Source organism: Suillus plorans, assembly GCF_016647745.1.
Source record: "Suillus plorans strain S12 chromosome Unknown HD556scaffold_34, whole genome shotgun sequence".
Lineage (NCBI taxonomy): Eukaryota > Fungi > Basidiomycota > Agaricomycetes > Boletales > Suillaceae > Suillus > Suillus plorans.
The window spans coordinates 90,695-109,873 of NW_024537418.1; the positions used below are offsets into that span (position 1 = coordinate 90,695).

General features: G+C 49.1%; 4 protein-coding genes across 4 annotated transcripts; 3 read left to right on the forward strand and 1 right to left on the reverse strand.

Moving 5' to 3' along the window:
* Window positions 1-109: 109 nt before the first annotated feature.
* Window positions 110-3,702, forward strand: HD556DRAFT_1377609 (uncharacterized protein). The gene is made up of 11 exons (XM_041303127.1): window positions 110-405; window positions 492-651; window positions 713-1,028; window positions 1,084-1,534; window positions 1,583-1,670; window positions 1,724-1,993; window positions 2,045-2,215; window positions 2,262-2,558; window positions 2,612-3,214; window positions 3,263-3,444; window positions 3,504-3,702. Exons 2-11 carry the CDS (start codon window positions 547-549, stop codon window positions 3,535-3,537), a joined length of 2,517 nt encoding a protein of 838 aa, XP_041159310.1. The 5' UTR covers window positions 110-405; window positions 492-546; the 3' UTR covers window positions 3,538-3,702.
* Window positions 3,703-4,690: 988 nt separating this feature from the next.
* HD556DRAFT_1196696 (uncharacterized protein) lies at window positions 4,691-4,987 on the reverse strand (the record flags this gene model as incomplete). The annotated part of the gene is made up of 1 exon (XM_041296288.1): window positions 4,691-4,987. A coding segment is annotated over one exon (297 nt), but the record flags the coding sequence as incomplete, so codon positions are not given.
* Window positions 4,988-7,538: 2,551 nt separating this feature from the next.
* On the forward strand, window positions 7,539-9,372 carry HD556DRAFT_1377619 (uncharacterized protein). The gene is made up of 3 exons (XM_041303128.1): window positions 7,539-8,323; window positions 8,372-8,526; window positions 8,574-9,372. The coding sequence occupies exons 1-3, from the start codon at window positions 7,765-7,767 to the stop codon at window positions 9,186-9,188; spliced, it is 1,329 nt and encodes a 442-aa protein (XP_041159312.1). The 5' UTR covers window positions 7,539-7,764; the 3' UTR covers window positions 9,189-9,372.
* A 1,133-nt stretch (window positions 9,373-10,505) lies between these two features.
* Window positions 10,506-13,311, forward strand: HD556DRAFT_1519764 (uncharacterized protein; the record flags this gene model as incomplete). The annotated part of the gene is made up of 6 exons (XM_041309138.1): window positions 10,506-11,180; window positions 11,233-11,388; window positions 11,445-12,159; window positions 12,212-12,354; window positions 12,402-12,826; window positions 13,254-13,311. Exons 1-6 carry the CDS (start codon window positions 10,629-10,631, stop codon window positions 13,309-13,311), a joined length of 2,049 nt encoding a protein of 682 aa, XP_041159313.1. The 5' UTR covers window positions 10,506-10,628.
* Window positions 13,312-19,179: the final 5,868 nt, after the last annotated feature.

Sequence of the window (19,179 nt, forward strand, 5' to 3'; positions counted from 1 at the left end):
GCCATACATGACACGCAAGATGACTGAAGCGACATACATGACAAGTGTACAGCGGCATGTTTTCCAAGCGCAACCAAACACACCTAATTATGTAAACGCACCAAACAATCCTAGCAAACATTTCAAAATGCTCCCTTCGACTATTTATTTTTCTCCCAATCTCGAACTAGCGCTATTTTATCGAAAAACTTTGAAACGCGGCGATAAAATCGACAACCTATCCTCGATTGTCCTCGACATACAACATTATCCACTAGTCATGACCTCTTGACGATTTTCACTAGGATTTACTGCAGACCAGCGGGGAAGGTTGTATATACATTCAATGAGATATTAGCTTCGTCGGCCGCTTTGGTGATTGAATATTGAAGATCAGCGGCGAGCGCATTGCGGCGTTCTTAAAAGGTATGTCAGAGAGTCCAAAATGGGCAATTCTGTTGGGCGGAAGTGACATCATTAGTGGACTTGAAATGACGTCGTGTTGCGGTCAGATAAAACCAGTTGGGAATACAAACGAGAACTCCAAAAAACCCTCTTTACCTTACCATGTCTCTCCCGCCAGCAACCCAAGATATTTCAGAACACCCCAAGGCAGGCTCTGTAGCCGCACCAACGGACAAAGCTGCCAAGGAGGCTGATGTCTCCAGAAAGGTGTGCTTTTTATTTAAATAAACAGTCGTAACAATATTCGCTCAATATTCTCGTGGACCAGATCAACTTTTACGGCGTGATTGAAGCATTTCGTCAAGGTCGTATGCCGGACAATCATCAAATAGACGAGACACTGCAATATTTGCTCAAGTCATCACCAGTGGATGAGAGCAAGCTGTCTCAAGACGGGCGAAAACTTGTTCAAGATTCTCGTGAAATTATCGAAACTGCCCGTATCATAGTCAACGAGAAAAATGCCGACGAACTTTTCCAGAATTTTATCTGGAATACTCGCGATGTTTCTCTTGACAGTGTAAAGACGGACCCCAGCGCAGTCGCACCTGATCACCCTAAAATTGACGAAGACCGCCAGACTGGTGCGTGTGCGTCCATGATCTGTTTGAAAAAGTACTCAATGCAATGCACTACTAGCCGTTCGCCATCTGCGCACTATTCTTTCCCTTATCCTCACCAATTCCGAAGTTCGCAAGTTACTTTCTGATTTCTCTGTCATCGGAAGAGACATACTTGCCAAAGGAGCTTCGAAAATTGCTGAGAGCTTGCGTCCTGGCGAGGAAGAACTTGCCCATGTTGACGAGGCTGCTCCCCAAGATGAGTTCGTTACCAAAGGTGAACGCAAAGTTGGCCCTGGTGAAACACCAGTTCTGGAGGCGAAAGTTCCCGCAACGGATACGGTCGTTGCGCATGACCCCCACGCCGATGATGTCACAGTAACCACAGGGGACAGCTCGCAGAAATCTGGGAAGCAGATCGCTAGCGAGGGACGTGCTACTGTTGATGATGTGAAGGATAACGCGAAAGGCAAAGCATCTCAGGCTCAGGACACAGCTCAAGAGAAAGTAAACCAGGCTCGTCAGCAAGGGTGTGTAGTTCTTCCTGATCCAGGTCGTGTGCTCATTCACTTCTCAAGTAGCGTGGAAGGCGCTGGACCTGACACTTCATCTTCAGAAACTGAGGGGAAAAAACGGGGGTTTAAGGAACGCATTCGCGGTTATGCAGTATGTTGATATTTTCTTCATCTGAGCCACCATTTCTAATCATTTTGCCGTAGGGTGGTTTGTCTGAACGCTTCCCCCAGCAGCACCGAGACCGAGCCTCCGAGCACTACGAGCGAGGACGCAAGTTCCTGGCCGAGGAGTACTTCCCCGTGGAGCGCCGTGATCAATTCATTTATCGTGGGAAGAAGGTTATAATTGAGTGCCAAAAGCATGACGATTACCAGGACGCCATCAGATGGCTTCTCGACGAAGTCGAGCGATATGTTTCCCACGCGCAAACTACTGCTGGCCATGGCAAAGAACGCGGCAGTGTCATCACGCAGGTGTGTTTTGTACCGGTGTAAATGTTTTGACTCCACCTAATCCTCGCGAAGGATAGAGCACTCAATGCTGCCGTGTCTGAGCTTCGTACCCTGCTCGAGCGCTTCGCGAACAGTCGCAGCATGGATGGTATTTTTGACGCTTCCAATGCTCTCATCGACGATGCTCGTCGTGACGACGAGTTTAGGAACTGGTTCCATCGTTTGAATACGTACATTCGCAAGGTAAGTGTCATTATAGACATGGTATGACATACTCACGGCAGTGTAGGTTTTACTTGAGGCGGGCTTCGTGCTGGAAGATAATTGCAACCGCGAGGGTCACGAGATTCTCGAGTCGGGTCGTCACTTTTGGGACCACAAGTACAAAGATCACTTCGACAACCTCTTTGATACCATTGGAAAATGGTTCTCGGCGATGGGAGAAGATCCTTTGAACAAACGCTTCGGCGAAGACTGGGCTCGATTGACGCATGACCTACTATTTGATAGTGAAGGTAGCTTGAAGTTTAAGGCCGATCTATGGAGCGATATCAGAAACCTCATTTTGCCTACGATGATGAAAGAGGTACGTCACTGTTCAGCTGCTAGGGTAAGAGGCTAATAAGACTGGTACTCGAGGTTGGATATGTACCCATTCCGCGTGTCGAATACACCGACGATGCGCTTGATCTTGTCGTTGAAAACCTCACTCTTCAAGGACGCAACATGTTCCCCAACGTTATATCTATGGAGGCATTTAACTTTTTGAAGTTTAGCCCGCATGACGCCATTCAAGATGAGCGGCATCACGAGTTCACAATCACGCTTGCACAGATCCAGGCGGACATGCGAGACGTTGCCGTCTATTACAACAAGAAAACCGGATTCCCCAAAGCGAAGGACTCTGGCTTAGCAGACATTATCCTCGGTGGACAAGGCATGACAGTGACTATCCATCTTGTTTCTGCCGACAGAGATCGCAGCTCCGTCTTCAAAGTCAAGAACGTGCACGTCAAAGTGGATTCGCTGAAGTTTAGCATTCGCGATGCCAAGTATAATTTCTTGTATACGACTTTCAAACCTATCATGACAACAGTAGTGAAGAGTCACATCCAGAAGGCGGTTGCACAGGCAATCAGGACTGGTCTGGAATATCTTGACGGACAGATTGTCACTGTGAGGGATCGCATGGAGGAGACGAAGACGAATGAGGAATTGAGTCGCCGTCAGGTTCTAGAAGATGTAGGTCTTGACCGATTTCGCGAGTTATCCCGCTAACCGCGGTGTTAGCTATTCAAGCACAAGAAGGACGAATCTGGATTGATCAAGACATCGGAGAGCAAGTCTCATTTCAAGGTTGTCCATAATAAGCGCGCTTCGATGATTCAAGAAGGACATCCATCCGGGTGGGTCAATCGAACGACCGAACGCGAGGAGAAGGCGAAGGAGGGCAAGGAATGGAGGAGCAAAGCGTGAGTTCACCTTTCGATCACCAAGCCATCGCGGCATGCACTGATTCTCGCATGCACAGCTTCTCGATTGTGCCTGATCCTACCGCCTCTTGAATACCGCTTCTCAGATTTTGGCGTGTGAGGTGTCGATATATTTCTGTGTTACCTGCCGGAGTTCAAACATGATCACTCTATGGTAACCGGTTTCTGTAATTATGCGGCCTATACCTGTATCATCTATGTAATGGTGTGGCTAATGCATTTCTTGTGTCGTCTGGACCTGTTGAACAGTTTCGTTCCCCACTTAGTAGGTTGAGGTGTTGTGCCAACCTCGTGCGATGGCTTAGAAGTTCCACGTCTTGAGCCGAGTGTGTTCGTTTCGAAGTGATATCTACCATATGTAAGGACGGAACGTTTGATCCTGCGGAAGCAATTCGCGTGACTCTCCCGTCCATGGTCCACCTGAGCTCCAGCTGGACTGCCCCGTTCATACTCACGATGAAACGTTTTATCCCACGGCAAGTGCGTCCACCTCATATACATGTTGCACCTGAGCTCCACCATGGAGTCAGCGGAAACACTAGCTCCTTGGTCATGTACTCCGAATCGCTCAAGCGTTCACTATCCGTATTGTATTTCATTCATAACAATGACAATGACAATGCAAAGCTCCAAGTTCCATAACGAGATATGATAGTGACTAGCTACTTCCAACTTCCTTCCCATAAAATCCAACCGTATGTAAGATAGACCGAGCGCCATGGTAAGGCCCGGGTAGGATATCCACGTCCAGCGTGCAATAAAGATAAACCAATAACCATATAGAAGATGCACTGAGCAAGGACGAAAAGAGCGAATATTCGAAAGGAATGTCGGTGATAGAGTCAAGCGAGTGTGGTTAATCGTAGAGAGAATAAGTTTCAGAGGGAGTGTTGATAACAGAATGAAACGAGTGTCGTTAGCCGTAGAGAGAGTGGTGTCTAAAGGAATGTGGGTGATAGAATGAAACGAGTGTCGTTAGCCGTAGGGAGAATAGTCTCAAGGAATGTCGGTGATAGATATGGAATGAGTGTCATCAGCCGTTGTGTCAAGATTTAGATTCAACACTAGAACACAGAAATAAGGAGTAACGTTAGTAGCAGTGACGGATGCAGGGTAAGGGGGCCATACATATTCAGACGCTGACCTAGGTCGCAGGTACGATATATCCAGAAACTGACCTGATCATCTCTTGGAGACGGAATTCGTACTTTCCATGCTCAGCATGGGCCCTGCTAGCAAGCAATGGTTTGCACCCCTTCTGATGCCGAGCCAAAGAATCGGTCCTCGACGACAGCTTCTTGCAATAGGGGCATCGATAGGACGCAGAGAAGTGGACCCCTTCGATGTGACGGCTCAGAAACTTCATCGTCTCTGTGTCCGGGCAACCCTTGAATCGGCAGGAGCTCGGAGTGGTTCTCGTCGGTTCAACCCCATGCCAAAACCACAGGTGGTCGTCGATGCGGATCTTGTCCACCTCTATGAATAGGCCACACGGCTGGTCGGTCCAAGCGCATGAGCGTACGCAGGCCAACTGTGGCGAGTGGTAGTCAGAGGCGTTTCCGGATTCTTCGGGGTAGGTATCGTCCAGTTCCATAACCCCAAATTTCCTCGTTCGGAGGGGATTTCCGTTGGGATCATGGGTCCTGCGGCTACGGATGTCGACAGGCTTTGGGTCATGAACAGGCATGGTCATGATCGTGGCACTAGTATCCGCTAGCGTGTACAGACCAAACTTGCCCGGTCCGTAGTCGTCGGTGGTGTTCGGGCGTCTGCGCTTGCGCATCGATGGTGTAACGGACGAACTCAAACCATCCGAGGTCTGGAGGGTTTTCCGCTTACGAGGACTGGTAGATGCTGTCTCGTCGAGAGCAAAGGAAGTTGGCGCCACGTTTGAGCCCCCACTAGATTCCGTCTGCAATGGAGCATATTGACCTTGGGGGAATGTCATAATGGGGTAATTCGCGTTGGACGGACTCGCAATGGTGGAAGGTTGCTGGTAAGGGTAGGAGGGAGCAGGATGATATCTATAATGGGCCAATGCGTGGCCTTGCGGCGGTGCTAGAACAATCGCAGAGGGTCGTGGGTAATACGCACCAGGGGTTCCATTGGCATTATATCCAGGATTGTATCCATGCAGGGACCATACGGTGCCTTGCGGTGCGGCAGAGGGCTGCGTATATGTGTTGGGAGGCCTGTTCATGAAGTATCCAGGGTTGTATTCATGCTGGGACCAAGGATGGCCTTGCGGGGGCGCTTGAGGGACGGCAGAGATCTGCGGAGGATAGTGGAGCCCCTGATCGATGTGGGACAACTGGGGGAGACCAGCCACCGGGGCGGCGATATTCTTCAATGTCGGAACCAATTCGAACATCTGAGGATTTTGAACATTTTGTGAATCAGCCCCAGTCCTGGAGAAACAGATGAGCAATGACGAGGCCTCAGTTGCGAGTACACGTACCCTTGTTGCGTCGCTAGTAATTCATCATAGTCTGTCCTGTCGTTGGACGTGAGTTGCTTGGTCCTGATTGGCTGATTAGATTGGCTTACCCGTCAACATGAGCATCGGCTGGGCCTGCCAGCGCGTCTTCATTAATTATACTACGCATTAATTCATCGCTCTCTTTCAACAATCTGTACGACCGTGAGTTTGAACAAATGATTTAGGTAGAACTGCATACTCATCCAACTGAGCGCACACTTCGGGGGACATCTCGCCGCTGTGGTGAGCTGCGACCAACTTGCCCAATTCTTCAAAGGACAACGAATCGAGGTCAGAATCGCCGTGGAGCGGTACATGGTCGTTTAACATAGGCATAGACTCGCTAAGAACATGATGAGATGAAGCGCGTCCTCGAACTCGAAATAGAACACTAACCTATCGAATGGTGTATGGTGGCACGAGGAACTAGATGCGTAAGGTAGTGTTAGCATATCAAGCTACCTACCTGACGTGCGAGTAGACTTACATAGACATATAGATGAATTGAACAAGTGAAGTGGCTAAGATGATGAGACACAGTAAAGACGAAGATGAGAGAAATAGAGCAGAGAACGACATCAGGTTTTATACCTCTCGACGGGCGGGGAAACGATGGACAAAGGACGACTGTGGTCGTGCATTGAGGCCACCGATTTGACATTATCCCCCGACAACACGTCGGGAAAAGGCAAGCGTCTGTGGACATATTCCTATAGGATATGCACCTGTAAAATTCGCTGCTTTGTAGCGCCACGCGTGCATCAGTCCACAAAAACACTGATATCACTGACCCGAATGTGACGATCAAGTGAGTACTGGTCCTTCTCCACTAGAGGGTGACATCACATGTGGAGAAGTACAACTCGGATAAGGTTCCAATTATAGGGAAAACGGGATTCTCGCAGACTTGAAGCATTGTCGCGGCACACTCGACCACTTTGGCAGCGGTACCTGCTCAGGACAGTGGCGAGCGAGCTTGAGTATAAGGGGTACATTTATATATTGTTGCGCCGTCGGCAGACACTGAGGTGCGTCACGGTAGAATCACAAAGATCTGAAAGTTTTGATGCGTAGGGTCAGTCGCATTTTTATTGTAAACGTGCAAAGACGCTTACCTTGTGTGTCCACTGCGTCGCAAACCAGCTCAGCACTTTCTTTTGATGCGGTAATTGGAATTTGAAGGGGTGATATAGTGGAACCATCCAAAGCATCATACCGCAATATTTTTGAGATGGAAACCATGGTTTTGACCTAGCGCTTAAATGAAGATTCCACGATCAAGCAGGGACAGAGAGAACACAGCCCGTAATAGTTCCATATGACGCAAGATGAAGGAATCATTCTGTGTGCTAGAGGGTCCGTTAACAGTTATACAGTATGCTTTATGATACGTGAGTCACATTACATATCGGTTCGAGATAAACGCTTACGGTGACTTTTCAGGGCTGCACGCATCGCATGTGGGTTGCATTTATATTAGAATTCGCCGTAGCCCTCAGTTGTGCCAGACCAGTGCAGAGTTCAGAACACGAAGGGTAAGCGTTGTTTTAGTCTGTTGTGCAATAGCTTTGAAGACTTTCCTTATTCAGAAGCTTGCCACTTTGCAAAACTTTGCTTTGTCAAAGCAATGGTCAAACGTTGAACTCTGCCGGGCTTGCCGATGATGGTCTCCTGACTCCTGTCCAAATCCCTGACTTTCTAGGTCCCCTGAGGTATTTGCTAATGTCACCAAGCTTACTGCAATAACAGTTTTAGTCTTGTTCTTGTGCAACCTCAGGTATTTCTCCCCAAAGTCGAACTATTTCGCAGATCGAATCACGATGGCTACCCATCATACACCACCATCACAGAAGTCACTGGTACCACCCCCAGATACAGCCCTAGTCCCTCGACACACCTCACAATCTGATTATCGCATGGGGGATCTGGAGCTAGGCCGCGACGCTTTTCTCACTGATTTGAGAAGCTATCTGCAGGTCCCGTTCGTTTCCCTAGCGAAGTGTGTTGATGCCGTGCCTTCCCAGCAGCGTCTGGAGGAGATGCGCGATCACATAATTCGGAGCAAGATTCTCACCGACGACGGCCTGAAATGGAAGGACTTCATTCGACCTGCGAACTCGAAGAGGTTCGAAAAGGTGGAACCCATTGATCTCAAGCTCATCCTCTCCGAAAAGCCGCATTTATCTGCTATGGGCGACGTACCCGACAGTGGTAGACTGTCTGTCTTCCTTCCCGCACAATCGGGCATTGTTGGGCGAAAGGATGCACAGATCGCACAGAGAGTCCACGCGCGCATTGTTTTTGATGATGGTGGAGTCGCCATCAAGGATGTGATCTCTTTGGCCGACACCCTGAGATGCTTGTCTGGCGGACTGAAGGGTAAAGCAATCTTAGTCTCCTTACCTCGATCGCTCATGCCACCCTTAGGCCTATATTATTTGCATAAGGCAGGTTGGATCCATGGCGATTTCAGCGTCGGGAACGTGATTTGGGTCGTCGGCGACAACGGGGGTATAGGCAAACTGGGTGACTTCGAGTACGCGCAAGAGATAGATCCAAACACTTATCATGACGTTCGAACGGTAAGAATTTCTGAAGATGATACCTCTCGCTGCTAATTCGTCGACAGGGAACAATCCATTTCATGGCGATAGAAGTTGAACATCAGCAATACCTTTTCCAAACCCTAGCTCCCCCTCCGCCTCCTGATGCAGATGTCCTGCCCCTCCCTCCATTCCGCATGAACTTCCTGCACGACATCGAATCTGTATGGCGGGCATACACGTGGATCTTCTTTTATCACACGGACACCATCACGGCGAACTCCAACGATTCTTTTGATGTAGATGCGCAGTTGAGACAATACCAGCTAGCGTTCCCTGGTGCGATTTGCCAAGGAACACGCCAGAACTTCTTCACTCTCACCACAGAACTTCACAACACCTGCAGATCTATCCTTTCAGATAGATGCTTTAAGGTTTGCAAGAATATTGCGCAGTTTGCATATACTCTTCAAGCCAGTTATGAAAAGGCAGAGAAAAAGTACCCCTCGCTCATGCTTGATGACTCCCTTCTGGAAGATATGCATGCAAAAGCCGCAGAATATCTCGATGATGCGCAAAAAGAAGCCGGCGATATCAAACTTTGTCGGCTCCTCGACCTCCGCAAGCAGAAGAGGCCCCGAGAAGAAGGTGAAACGTTGCCTATGCCAAGTAATGCAGAGAAGAGGATCCGATGCGGTTGATGATAAAGACGAGAAGATGCTAGACCGAGTATGACTCACACTTGCGATCGCGTCATTATCAGATGTGCTTGCAAAATATCCTCCAAGCCTTTCACATCTCACCACCATCCACCCTATTTTCCTGACGGTCAGGTTGCCAACTGCAGTCTGCGATCATGCTCTCCAGCTTTCTGACTAGCCAGCAATTATTACAGATTTGCGTTGCCACTCGCCACTTCACAGCCGTGCAAAGGTGTGACAGATGCGACAAGCTAAGGCTTTCGGATATGGCACAACGATATATTTGAGACGCGCAAGAATAACCAGATACAACCCAAGGTAAATTCAAGAACGCCGACATGTAACTAAGACATTTCTTATACTGTCCTAATTCGTTGTGATATTCTGAACGAGTCAGGGTAAACAAGGTCAATGTTTCGGATTACGCAACTGTTGTCAGTCCTGCCTGATACTACGACCAAGTCCGAAGGCAGATGTAGTGACGTACATCCGAGACCAAGACAAATACGTGCGGGCGGGCGAGGATCAGTTGACGGCTGTCAGTCCAACTCTTGCCCATCAAGTCGCTATATATACATCGAAATGTCTGAAGACGATTCAATTCACACCACCTAAAGCAGCTGCATGACATATCGACACTTCCTGGCTTCAGCAGGACAATATCCCCAGTATAAGCACTAATACCGTGACAGGTCTCGGAGAAAGCTCCAGCACACCGAATGCGCAGGTACCGTCACAATTGCTGGTAGAACACCTACCTTTTAATAACGATAGACGACCTGCAGCAGTGCCGGATACACCAGATGACTTAGATCAGGAGGAGCCGGAAGAGGAGACCCTCAGGCCCCATGTTGACGATGACTGGAACAAAGTTTATGACTGATGAGTATTAGTATAGCTTAGTTTACACATTCTACGGACACATAAGACAAATTTATGTATTTTGATGGCCACTTGCGCATGGGTTGTCAAAACCCGCCGTCAATACGTTCACCTGGGCACGAGAGTGGGAGCTCATCGTGCCGCTCAAAGGTTCAACGACGCATCACGGCATTTACCAATATGCCGGCGGCACCCTCTGAGAGCCTCTATAAAAGTCCCTCATTATTGAAGAGATATTGAAGAAGGCTCTGATTGACTGTATTTGCCTCGTGTTAGAGGTGCGAACCCCATATATTATCACCTGTAACTAAGCTGTCGTTATGTGGGAGTGACAGGTGGAGCGGCGGGATTGATTGACATGGTCGTTCGAAACATCGAGCGGAGTTCAAATCCCACTCGGAGGATGCCGATTTTCGTTACTCAGACTAGACTGTCCACTGGCCAAATCTATTTGCGAATCCGAAGGTATTTAAGTGCTGCAATAACAGTTTCAGTCTTGTTCTTGCACAACCTCGAGCATTTATCCCCAAAGCCGAACTGTTTCGCAGATCGCATACGATGGCCACCCCTCATACACCACCATCACAGAAGTCACAGCTACCACCGCCAGATACAGCCCCAATCGCTCGCCATACCTCACAATCCGATTATCGCACGGGGGATCTGAAGCTAGGCCGCGAGGCTGTTCTCGCTGATTTGGGAAGGTATCTGCAGGTCCCGTTCTTTTCCCTAGCAAATTGTATTGGTCCCATGCCTTCTCCGCAACGTCTGCAGGATATGCGCGACGACTTAATTCAGAGGGAGATTCTCACCGACAACGACCCGAAATGGAAGGCCTTCATTCGACCTGCGAACTTGAAGAGGTCCGAAGAGAAGACGTTCGAGCCCCTCAAGGAAATCATCTCTGGAATCTTGAACCAAGTCCCGGATTGTGGAGTATCCTACGAATCGAATCCAAATGAAACGCCCATCTCAGAGCGCCACAATACTTCCCGGCCGGATGGATACCTTGTGCGGGCGAACGATCGAACTGCACCCAGGATGCATTGGTTCGATATTGGTGTACCCTTCGAATTCAAGAAGGAACGGGATGCCAGAGCTGTCCAAGATGTAAGTTGTTGTTACAGATATCTTCGCCGCCGGCTTATAAACTCTGCTCTAGAACGAACACAAGATAATCTGGAGCCTTCACAATATCATGCGCGAGGACCCCTGTCGTCGGTTTGCCTTCGGTATCACAATCGAGGACACGCAATTGAGACTGTGGCTTAGCAATCGTGGGTTCCTCGCAGTCACAGAGCCTATCGACTGTTTCGAGGTACGCCACCTTATCGCGCTGTATGTCAGTGGTACTAACTGGTATAATACATCTAGGACATTGATCGTGTCATCTCTCTCTTTCATGCTCTTGGATCTGCGTCTGCGTCTACCTCCTTGAAAGGGCTCGGATGGGACCCCACTGTCGAGCGGATCCGTGTAGGAGAAAAAACGCAATACAAATTCACAGTAGGAGACGAAGTGTTCACCACGACACGGGAACTTGCCACCTACGGCGCGGACTCTATGGTTGGGCGTGGAACTCGCGTGTACGCAGCCACGGACGCTAAAGGGGAGACGGTTGCCATCAAAGATTCGTGGAGAGAAATTGACCGCCAATCTGAGGGCGAGATCGTAGAAAAAATCTTGGCCTCCTGCGAGAAGAAGCTGGGAGCAGAGGATTTTGCTGATGCCAAGAGACACTTCGTTGGAGTCCGGCTCTGGAAGGATGTTACAATCGACGATGCCTCGGATGAGACGGTGAACCCGGTAGCCGGAGACAAGCATGATGGCACCTGGAAGTGGAAACCTATCGATTTCGGTCCCATCCTCTCCGAAAGGCTGCATTTATCTGCTACAGGCGACGTACCTGACAGTGGTAAACTATCTGCCTTCCTTCCCGCACAATTGGGCATTGTTGGGCGAAGGGAAACACGAATCCCACAGAGAGTCCACGCGCGCATCGTTTTCCATGATGTTGGAGTCACTGTCAAGGATCTAGTCCTAATCTCTCTGGCCGACACCCTGAGTTGTTTGTCTGGCGGACTGAAGGGTAAAGCAACTATTCTTATTCTCCTTACCTCAATCGCTCACGCCACCCTTAGGCCTATATTATTTGCATAAAGCAGGTTGGATTCATCGCGATTTCAGCGTCGGGAACGTGAATTGGGTAGGGGGTATCGGCAAACTGGGTGACTTCGAGTACGCGAAAGAGATCAATTCAAATATTTCTCATGACGTTCGAACGGTAAGAATTTCTGAAGACGATACCTCTCGCTGCTAACTCGTCGGCAGGGAACAATGCATTTCATGGCGATAGAAGTTGAACATCAGCAATACCTTTTCCAACCCCGAGGTCCCACTCCATCTGGGAGAACACTCCGTGCTGCAGACCTCCCGCCCCCCCCTCCATTCCGCATGAACTTCCTGCACGACATCGAATCTGTATGGTGGGCATACACGTGGATCTTCTTTTATCACACAGATACCATCACGGCGAACTCCAACGATTCTTTTGATGTGGATGCGCAGTTGAGACAATACCAGCTAGCGTTCCCTGGTGCGATTTGCCAAGGAACACGCCAGAACTTCTTCACTCGCATCCCAGAACTTCAGCGCACCTGCGAATCTGTCCTTTCAGATAGATGCCTCGATGTTTGCCATAATATTGGGCATTTTGCAAGTACTCTCCAAGACAGTTATGAAAAGGCAGAGAAAAAGTACCCCTCGCTTATGCTTGATGACTCCCTTCGGGAAGATATGCATGCAAAAGCCGCAGAATATCTCGATGATGCGCAAAAAGAAGCTGGCGATATCAAACTTTGTCGGCTCCTCGACCTCCGCAAGCAGAAGAGGCCCCGAGAAGAAGGTGAAACGTCGCCTACGCCAGCTAATGCAGGGAAGAGGATCTGACAGGGTTGATTTTTATTTATTGATTGTATGATAAAGACGAGGAGATGCTAGACGAGTATCTCGTAGCTGTTGTGCTTGCCAATAATAATACACGTGCGAGATCACACGCTTGGCATGCTTTACATTTTTGAGTGAGTCTTATTAGAAAGTTTTATTACACACCGATCTCCTGAACCTCTGCGCAACTGCATACTGTCGTGCGCGTCTGATAAGACTTTATGGCACCATATCGAGGGTTTTTACCGCGATTTTATCCCTGAACATGCTCGCGTTGCTCTGGGTCGAGGCCTAGTGTAACGCTCGTCAAAAGTCATCGCCTAATATCGACGATGACAACCAATATACTCTTAGTTACTGTTCTTCTGACTCATTCCTATTTTCCTTCTATCATATTCCTTAGTATTCCCAGCTCTACAGTATTTAAGACCTTAGTTTACATACTGTTAGGGCAGTTGATCTTTTACCCCCTCCGAATACAATTTAGTTCGGACAGTCATATCGTTCGAAACCTAAGTTTATTCAAAACAAATTATCTTCTCTCTCGTGTCACACTTTCTAAGTGTAACATATTTTTGACTGCCTTCAAACTCTAAATCTTATTCTACTACGGCCGCCGTCAACGAGGACTGATCACCCTCGCACAACGACGACCTCTCTACCTTCCTATTCACCCTAGAAAACTTCCTCGACGATGTCGAAAGAAAACGTACCTGGTACCTTCCCGTTGAGCTCCCCTGACCCTACGGGTAGGACAAGCATTGACACAGGCACCCTCGACCTGGGTGTCGATAGTGCATGGACTCGCGGTGACGAAGTCACTGCTGGAGTCGAGCGTTCGCTTAGTCAGAGGGCCGAACCCCCGACTAGTGATCAGCTATCCTCAGACTCGTGGTTGGGTGCTCTGGGAGCCCCTTCCAAGTTGAGTCTTTCAGCCCCCGGCATCTCTGATGACGGCGCGGGTTCTGCTCCTATGAGTATTAGCCCTATACTAGGAAGTGTAGTTGGACTACATACCTCTCGTATAGTGGTTGGCAAGACCAATGAAATTGATGCCACGTCCACTGACGACGAAATTAATACCATGCCATCGGTGCATATGAGCTGGTTTGACTTACCTGACGACGATGAACTAGGTGAAGTACCTGAGTTCCCAGTATTGAACCCCTCCATCCGTGCCCTCGAGTCCACTCCACGAATCATCGAGGAACTGCCAGTAACGTTGAATAAGAATGAGCAAACGTTAAGAAACAAAAAAACTCACCAAAACGAACGGACTGAGTGGTGGGCCGCTGAAGTGACTCACCAAAAAGGCCCAACTTCCAAGAATACCGGTGACCTAGGCGACGTACCAATCGAGGAGCAACCCAGTTTCATAGATAGCCTAAAAGATAAAATCAGGCAACTAGAAAACCTCGTCATTGAAAGCCAATTACGAGAAGAAAAGTCTCACCGTCAATTATTAGAGGCTTACCGAGCCCCAACTATTAATGAAAAGTGACCATCAGTAAGACTTCAAACTGAAGCAATCGAAACTCACATCAAAGCAGACCCTTCCTCGCCTATCAGGCCTAAACCAATCGAGAGCACTCGGTTCCAACGAGCTTCCTCCATTCTCCCAAACGGAAGCTCTGTCAAACGTGCCATGGTAGGAATCCAATCCAGAGACCCAGAACCGAACAATACGCCAGCAGAGTCATCAAGCGATGACCCCTCATCCACCGAAACGGACGATGAGATTAAACAAAAGAAAAAGAAGGGAAAGACTCACAAGACTAAGACGAAGCAGCCCGAAAATGACTTCGGTATTGATTTCTTAGCTTTAGAACCTGAGTCTGATCATGAGAGCGACTCACCGGAGGTCAAACGATCCAAAAGGCATGCTCGTCGTGAGTACAGGGCCAGACTGAACCTACTGAAATATCAGCAAAGCTTTATAAAGAATGAACCACCTTTTACTTACAATGGTGAAGCAAACACTACGACATTTAAAAAGTGGGTCAGAGAGGTTCGGGAATGGAAGGATCGCGCACGACTTACTACGAATCAGTCCCTGCGCATGCTAGGCAAGTACCTAGGTGGACAGGCATACAGATTCTTTGAACACAATGTCCTAGATCTCCAGAAAGATTACTCACTTACTGAGTTCTTTGAGCAACTCTTTGACTATACATTCCCTCCCGACTTCCGAATGCTGCAAAGACAGAAGTTCCTAGACTGTAAGCAGGATGGCAAGTTCTTGGTTAGAGACTACTTACGACGTCTCCGAGACCTGGCCGACACAGCAGGTGACGTTGACGAGCGAGAAATTGTCCGTCAGTTCTGGACCCACTGTAAACCCTACATTAAAGCATCGTTAGTAGACAAAGGCTACGAACCAAACTCGATTAGCCTTGAAACATTAGAAAAGAAAGCTTTACGTACCGAGCGTGCATTCTTGGAGAACTCTCGCGACCCTAATGTGCTGCTGGCACTCAATCCCACTGCAGCTGCAAGCATAGCTCATCAGAGCTCCACGTCTGAACCAAGAATTGGCAGAGACTCACGATCGAGACGACCTGACCGACGAATCCGCACTTCATCTATCTCAGCTAACGCCATCCACCCACCCCGAGCCACTAGCAGACATGACCAGCGTCCCCGTCAGCAGAACGCACCTCGAGCTCCCGCGGGTGGCACCAAAAAGAGTGTGGAGGCCATTAAGCGACTAAGAGACAATGATCAGTGCTTTGAGTGTGAGCAGAAAGGACACTTAGCTAAAGACTGCCCTAAGCATCATAGGCTACCTTATAGGCCCAATTCCAAGGTCTCATCACTGCAGGTGCACTCGGCTGGCGTGACAGAAGCTGACATTAGATCGGCCGCAATCGAGGAAGGTGTTGCTAGCGGACTATACGGCATGGCCATTGACGTCGACCATTCACACCTACTCGAGTCCGCGAAACACCTCGTAGTAACCTCTAGGTCCCTGGCGATCCTTCGATTGGGAGTACCATTCCCAACGGATGAACTACATGACCCCCTTTATGATCCATTTGGTAAGGATCGTTTCAGCCTCTCAACTCACGGAGGACCGAACACATACCTTCTATCCGATAAGCACAATTATGACGACTACATCGTCTACTATGAGCAGCTGTGTGACCCAGAATTCGACATTGTTGCGTGGTTAGTGGATCTTAAACTATACCACTATAACGAACTCATACACACCAAATCCTCGTTTAAGCCTTCCTGGGGCGCTGCCACTACCTCTCGAATTGATCGAGCAATTGCCACCCTCGTAGTGGATAAGTGTGACGAAGTGAGCATCTCGACTGACGGAGACGACGATGAGACGTTGTGTGGACGCATCTGCTATGGGGTAAGATCGAGCGATGAGGACGAGTGGGATACGGACGACGACGACGAGTCTGCATGGGAAACTACTGTCAGCACGGACAACGATGGCAACGTGTCCGCATGGGAATCTACTGACGGTGACAGTGAGGACGATGACATCCCTCCTCTCCTCGATTACAAATCCTCTGCAGATGAGGAAGAGATCGAAGACATCACGACCAGATGGGAAGAGATTGACGATATCGCAGGTGATAACCCTGCTGTGATCGTTAGCGAACTCTTCTGCGCTACCCAATCTAAGCAAACGGACTTACCTGATATCCGTTACCTCCATCGCCTGGCAGCAAGACCTAAGGGATCCACCCGCATTCTCCCCAAGTCAATCATGGTGGTTGTCCATATTAATGGGAAACCGTGTAGAGCCCTATTAGACTCCGGTTCGCTGACTGATTTTATATCAAGCACGGTTGTTGACCAACTTAAGTTAAGATATGACTTACTAGATAAACCAATTCCTCTGCAACTGGCCGTTTCGGGATCGCGCAGTGTCGTAAAGGCTAGTGCAACGGTCGACTTCAAATATCAAGACATATCTGGGGAACGCACCTTTGATATTGCCAACCTTGAGGCCTACGATGTCATTCTAGGCATGCCGTTCCTATATCAACATCAGGTATTGTTGGGCTTCAACCCTCCAGAGATAAAGATTCGGAGCCTCACACCTCTACCGATCTGGGGTGCCCAGACACAGGTCTTAGAGCTGAAGGGCTCCAGCCCCGAGGTCGACATCATCGAATCTTATCGGCGGGAATTGATGGACTATGCGAAAGATATCTGTAAAGAAGCTGTTGAGACACCTTTGCCTCCACTACGAACCATCAACCACGTAGTACCTTTAATTGATGAAAGCCAGGCATATGCTTGGCGGCAATCCAAATGCCCTGAGGCCATGCATCCACTGTGGCGAGCTAAGCGTGACGATTATATTCGCACTGGTCGGTGGGAGTTCCTGAGCGGCACGAACACTGTCCCCATGATAATGATGAAAAAGGCCACTAAAGACGGTTCTCTGAAACTACGTACCATTTTGGACACTAGACAACGTAACAAGAACACCCGTAAGCTGGCCTCACCACTGCCTGACATCGAATCCATATTGCGAAACATTAGCTCAAAACCTTACCGATCCCTACTAGACGGTAAAGACGCATATGAGCAGATACGAGTTGTACTGGAGGATGTTCACAAGACCTTGTTCGTGACACCTGACAGAACAATGATTAGCCACGTCATGCAGATCGGGGATTGCAATGCGGGGGCGACCTACCAATCCCTCATGAATCACATCTTCAGCCCGTACCTCGGGATCTTCATGGACGTATACCTAGATGACATCGTCATCTACTCAGACACCGCTGAAGATCACGTTAAACACGTCAAGGTCGTGATAGATACGCTAAGAGAAAACCACTTTTACCTGAGTGAACATAAGCTGCAACTCTTCCGGACCGAGCTGAACATACTGGGACATGTCATTGATGACGCCGGGATATGAATGGACCCGCACAAAGTCGACAAAATCGTGAGCTGGAAGACTCTTACGTCCAAGGAGCTCTTAATGCAATTTATCGGGTCCGTCGGGTACCTTGCCGCAGGTTGTGAGGGTGTTCGCGTTGACATGCAGCACTTGTCCAAAGTAGCTGCACTGACTACGAAGTGGTCCTGGAACCCAACGGATCAGCGTGCGTTCGACTTGGTTAAAGCATGCGTCGAAACTCACCGAAACGTTCGTAGGAAGGCTCTCGATCTCCCGGCTGCTCTTGACGGCTCGGTTCGAGTGAACCTGACCACTGACGCCTCACTGACGGGTGCCAGTGGCGTCCTGTCACAAGGAAATAACATGAAGACCGCGCACATTATCGCGTTCTGGTCTGGCAAATTCAACTCGGCCCAACAGAACTATCCTGTGCATGAGCAGGAGCTGTTAGCCATCGTTGAATCACTCAAACGGTTTCGGCACTTACTTATTGGCCTTAAGTTTCGTATCTTTACAGACCATAAGGGACTCGAGTGGATCTCCACCCAAAGCAAGTTGTCGCCTAGACAAGCTCGTTGGTTAGAAGCGTTAAGCGAATTCGACTTTGAAATAATATACGTACCAGGAGAGGATAACACCCTGGCTGATGCGCTCTCGCGCATGTACAGCAACGAACCCCCGGGTACCATGAGGTCTGCGAGTGAATACGTGAGCATTGAGGAAGAAGATTCACCACATACCTTATTACTGAACTTTGTATCCTCCCCAGTCTACACTGGTACGCCCCTGTTCTTAGGCGCAACCGAGGCTCGGCGCTCTGCCCGTATCGCTCAAAAGCGCGTCATTAATGACACGCCCATGCCCAGCACGGCGTCCCGCGTACTCGCACACGAGGGTGGACCAGATGACGACGACACTCATACTGAAGTCGTTAGTGGCCCGAGTCTAGCGAGCGGGGCTGATGACTCACCGGTGTACCCGTACACATATTGTCCTTCTGCCCAAACTCACCCGGTCCCTGCAGAAAGTGTGAGGGTACACGAGTCCACCGACGCAGGCAGTAGTGCCCCCGGTAGCGAAACAGCACCGTTGAGCGCCACATCTAAAGGGAAAGCGAGAGAGTTAGCATTACCAACGCCGAAGGACCTCCTACCTAAGTACAAGAAAGTGACTTTGAAATTGAGTGGTCCCCATTCTAAGTCACTGGAGGGCGGGATAGTGCGAGAAGACCTAATGAAAAGTGAAAAGTCAGCCGGCAGCATGACAAACAAGCACCCACCGCAT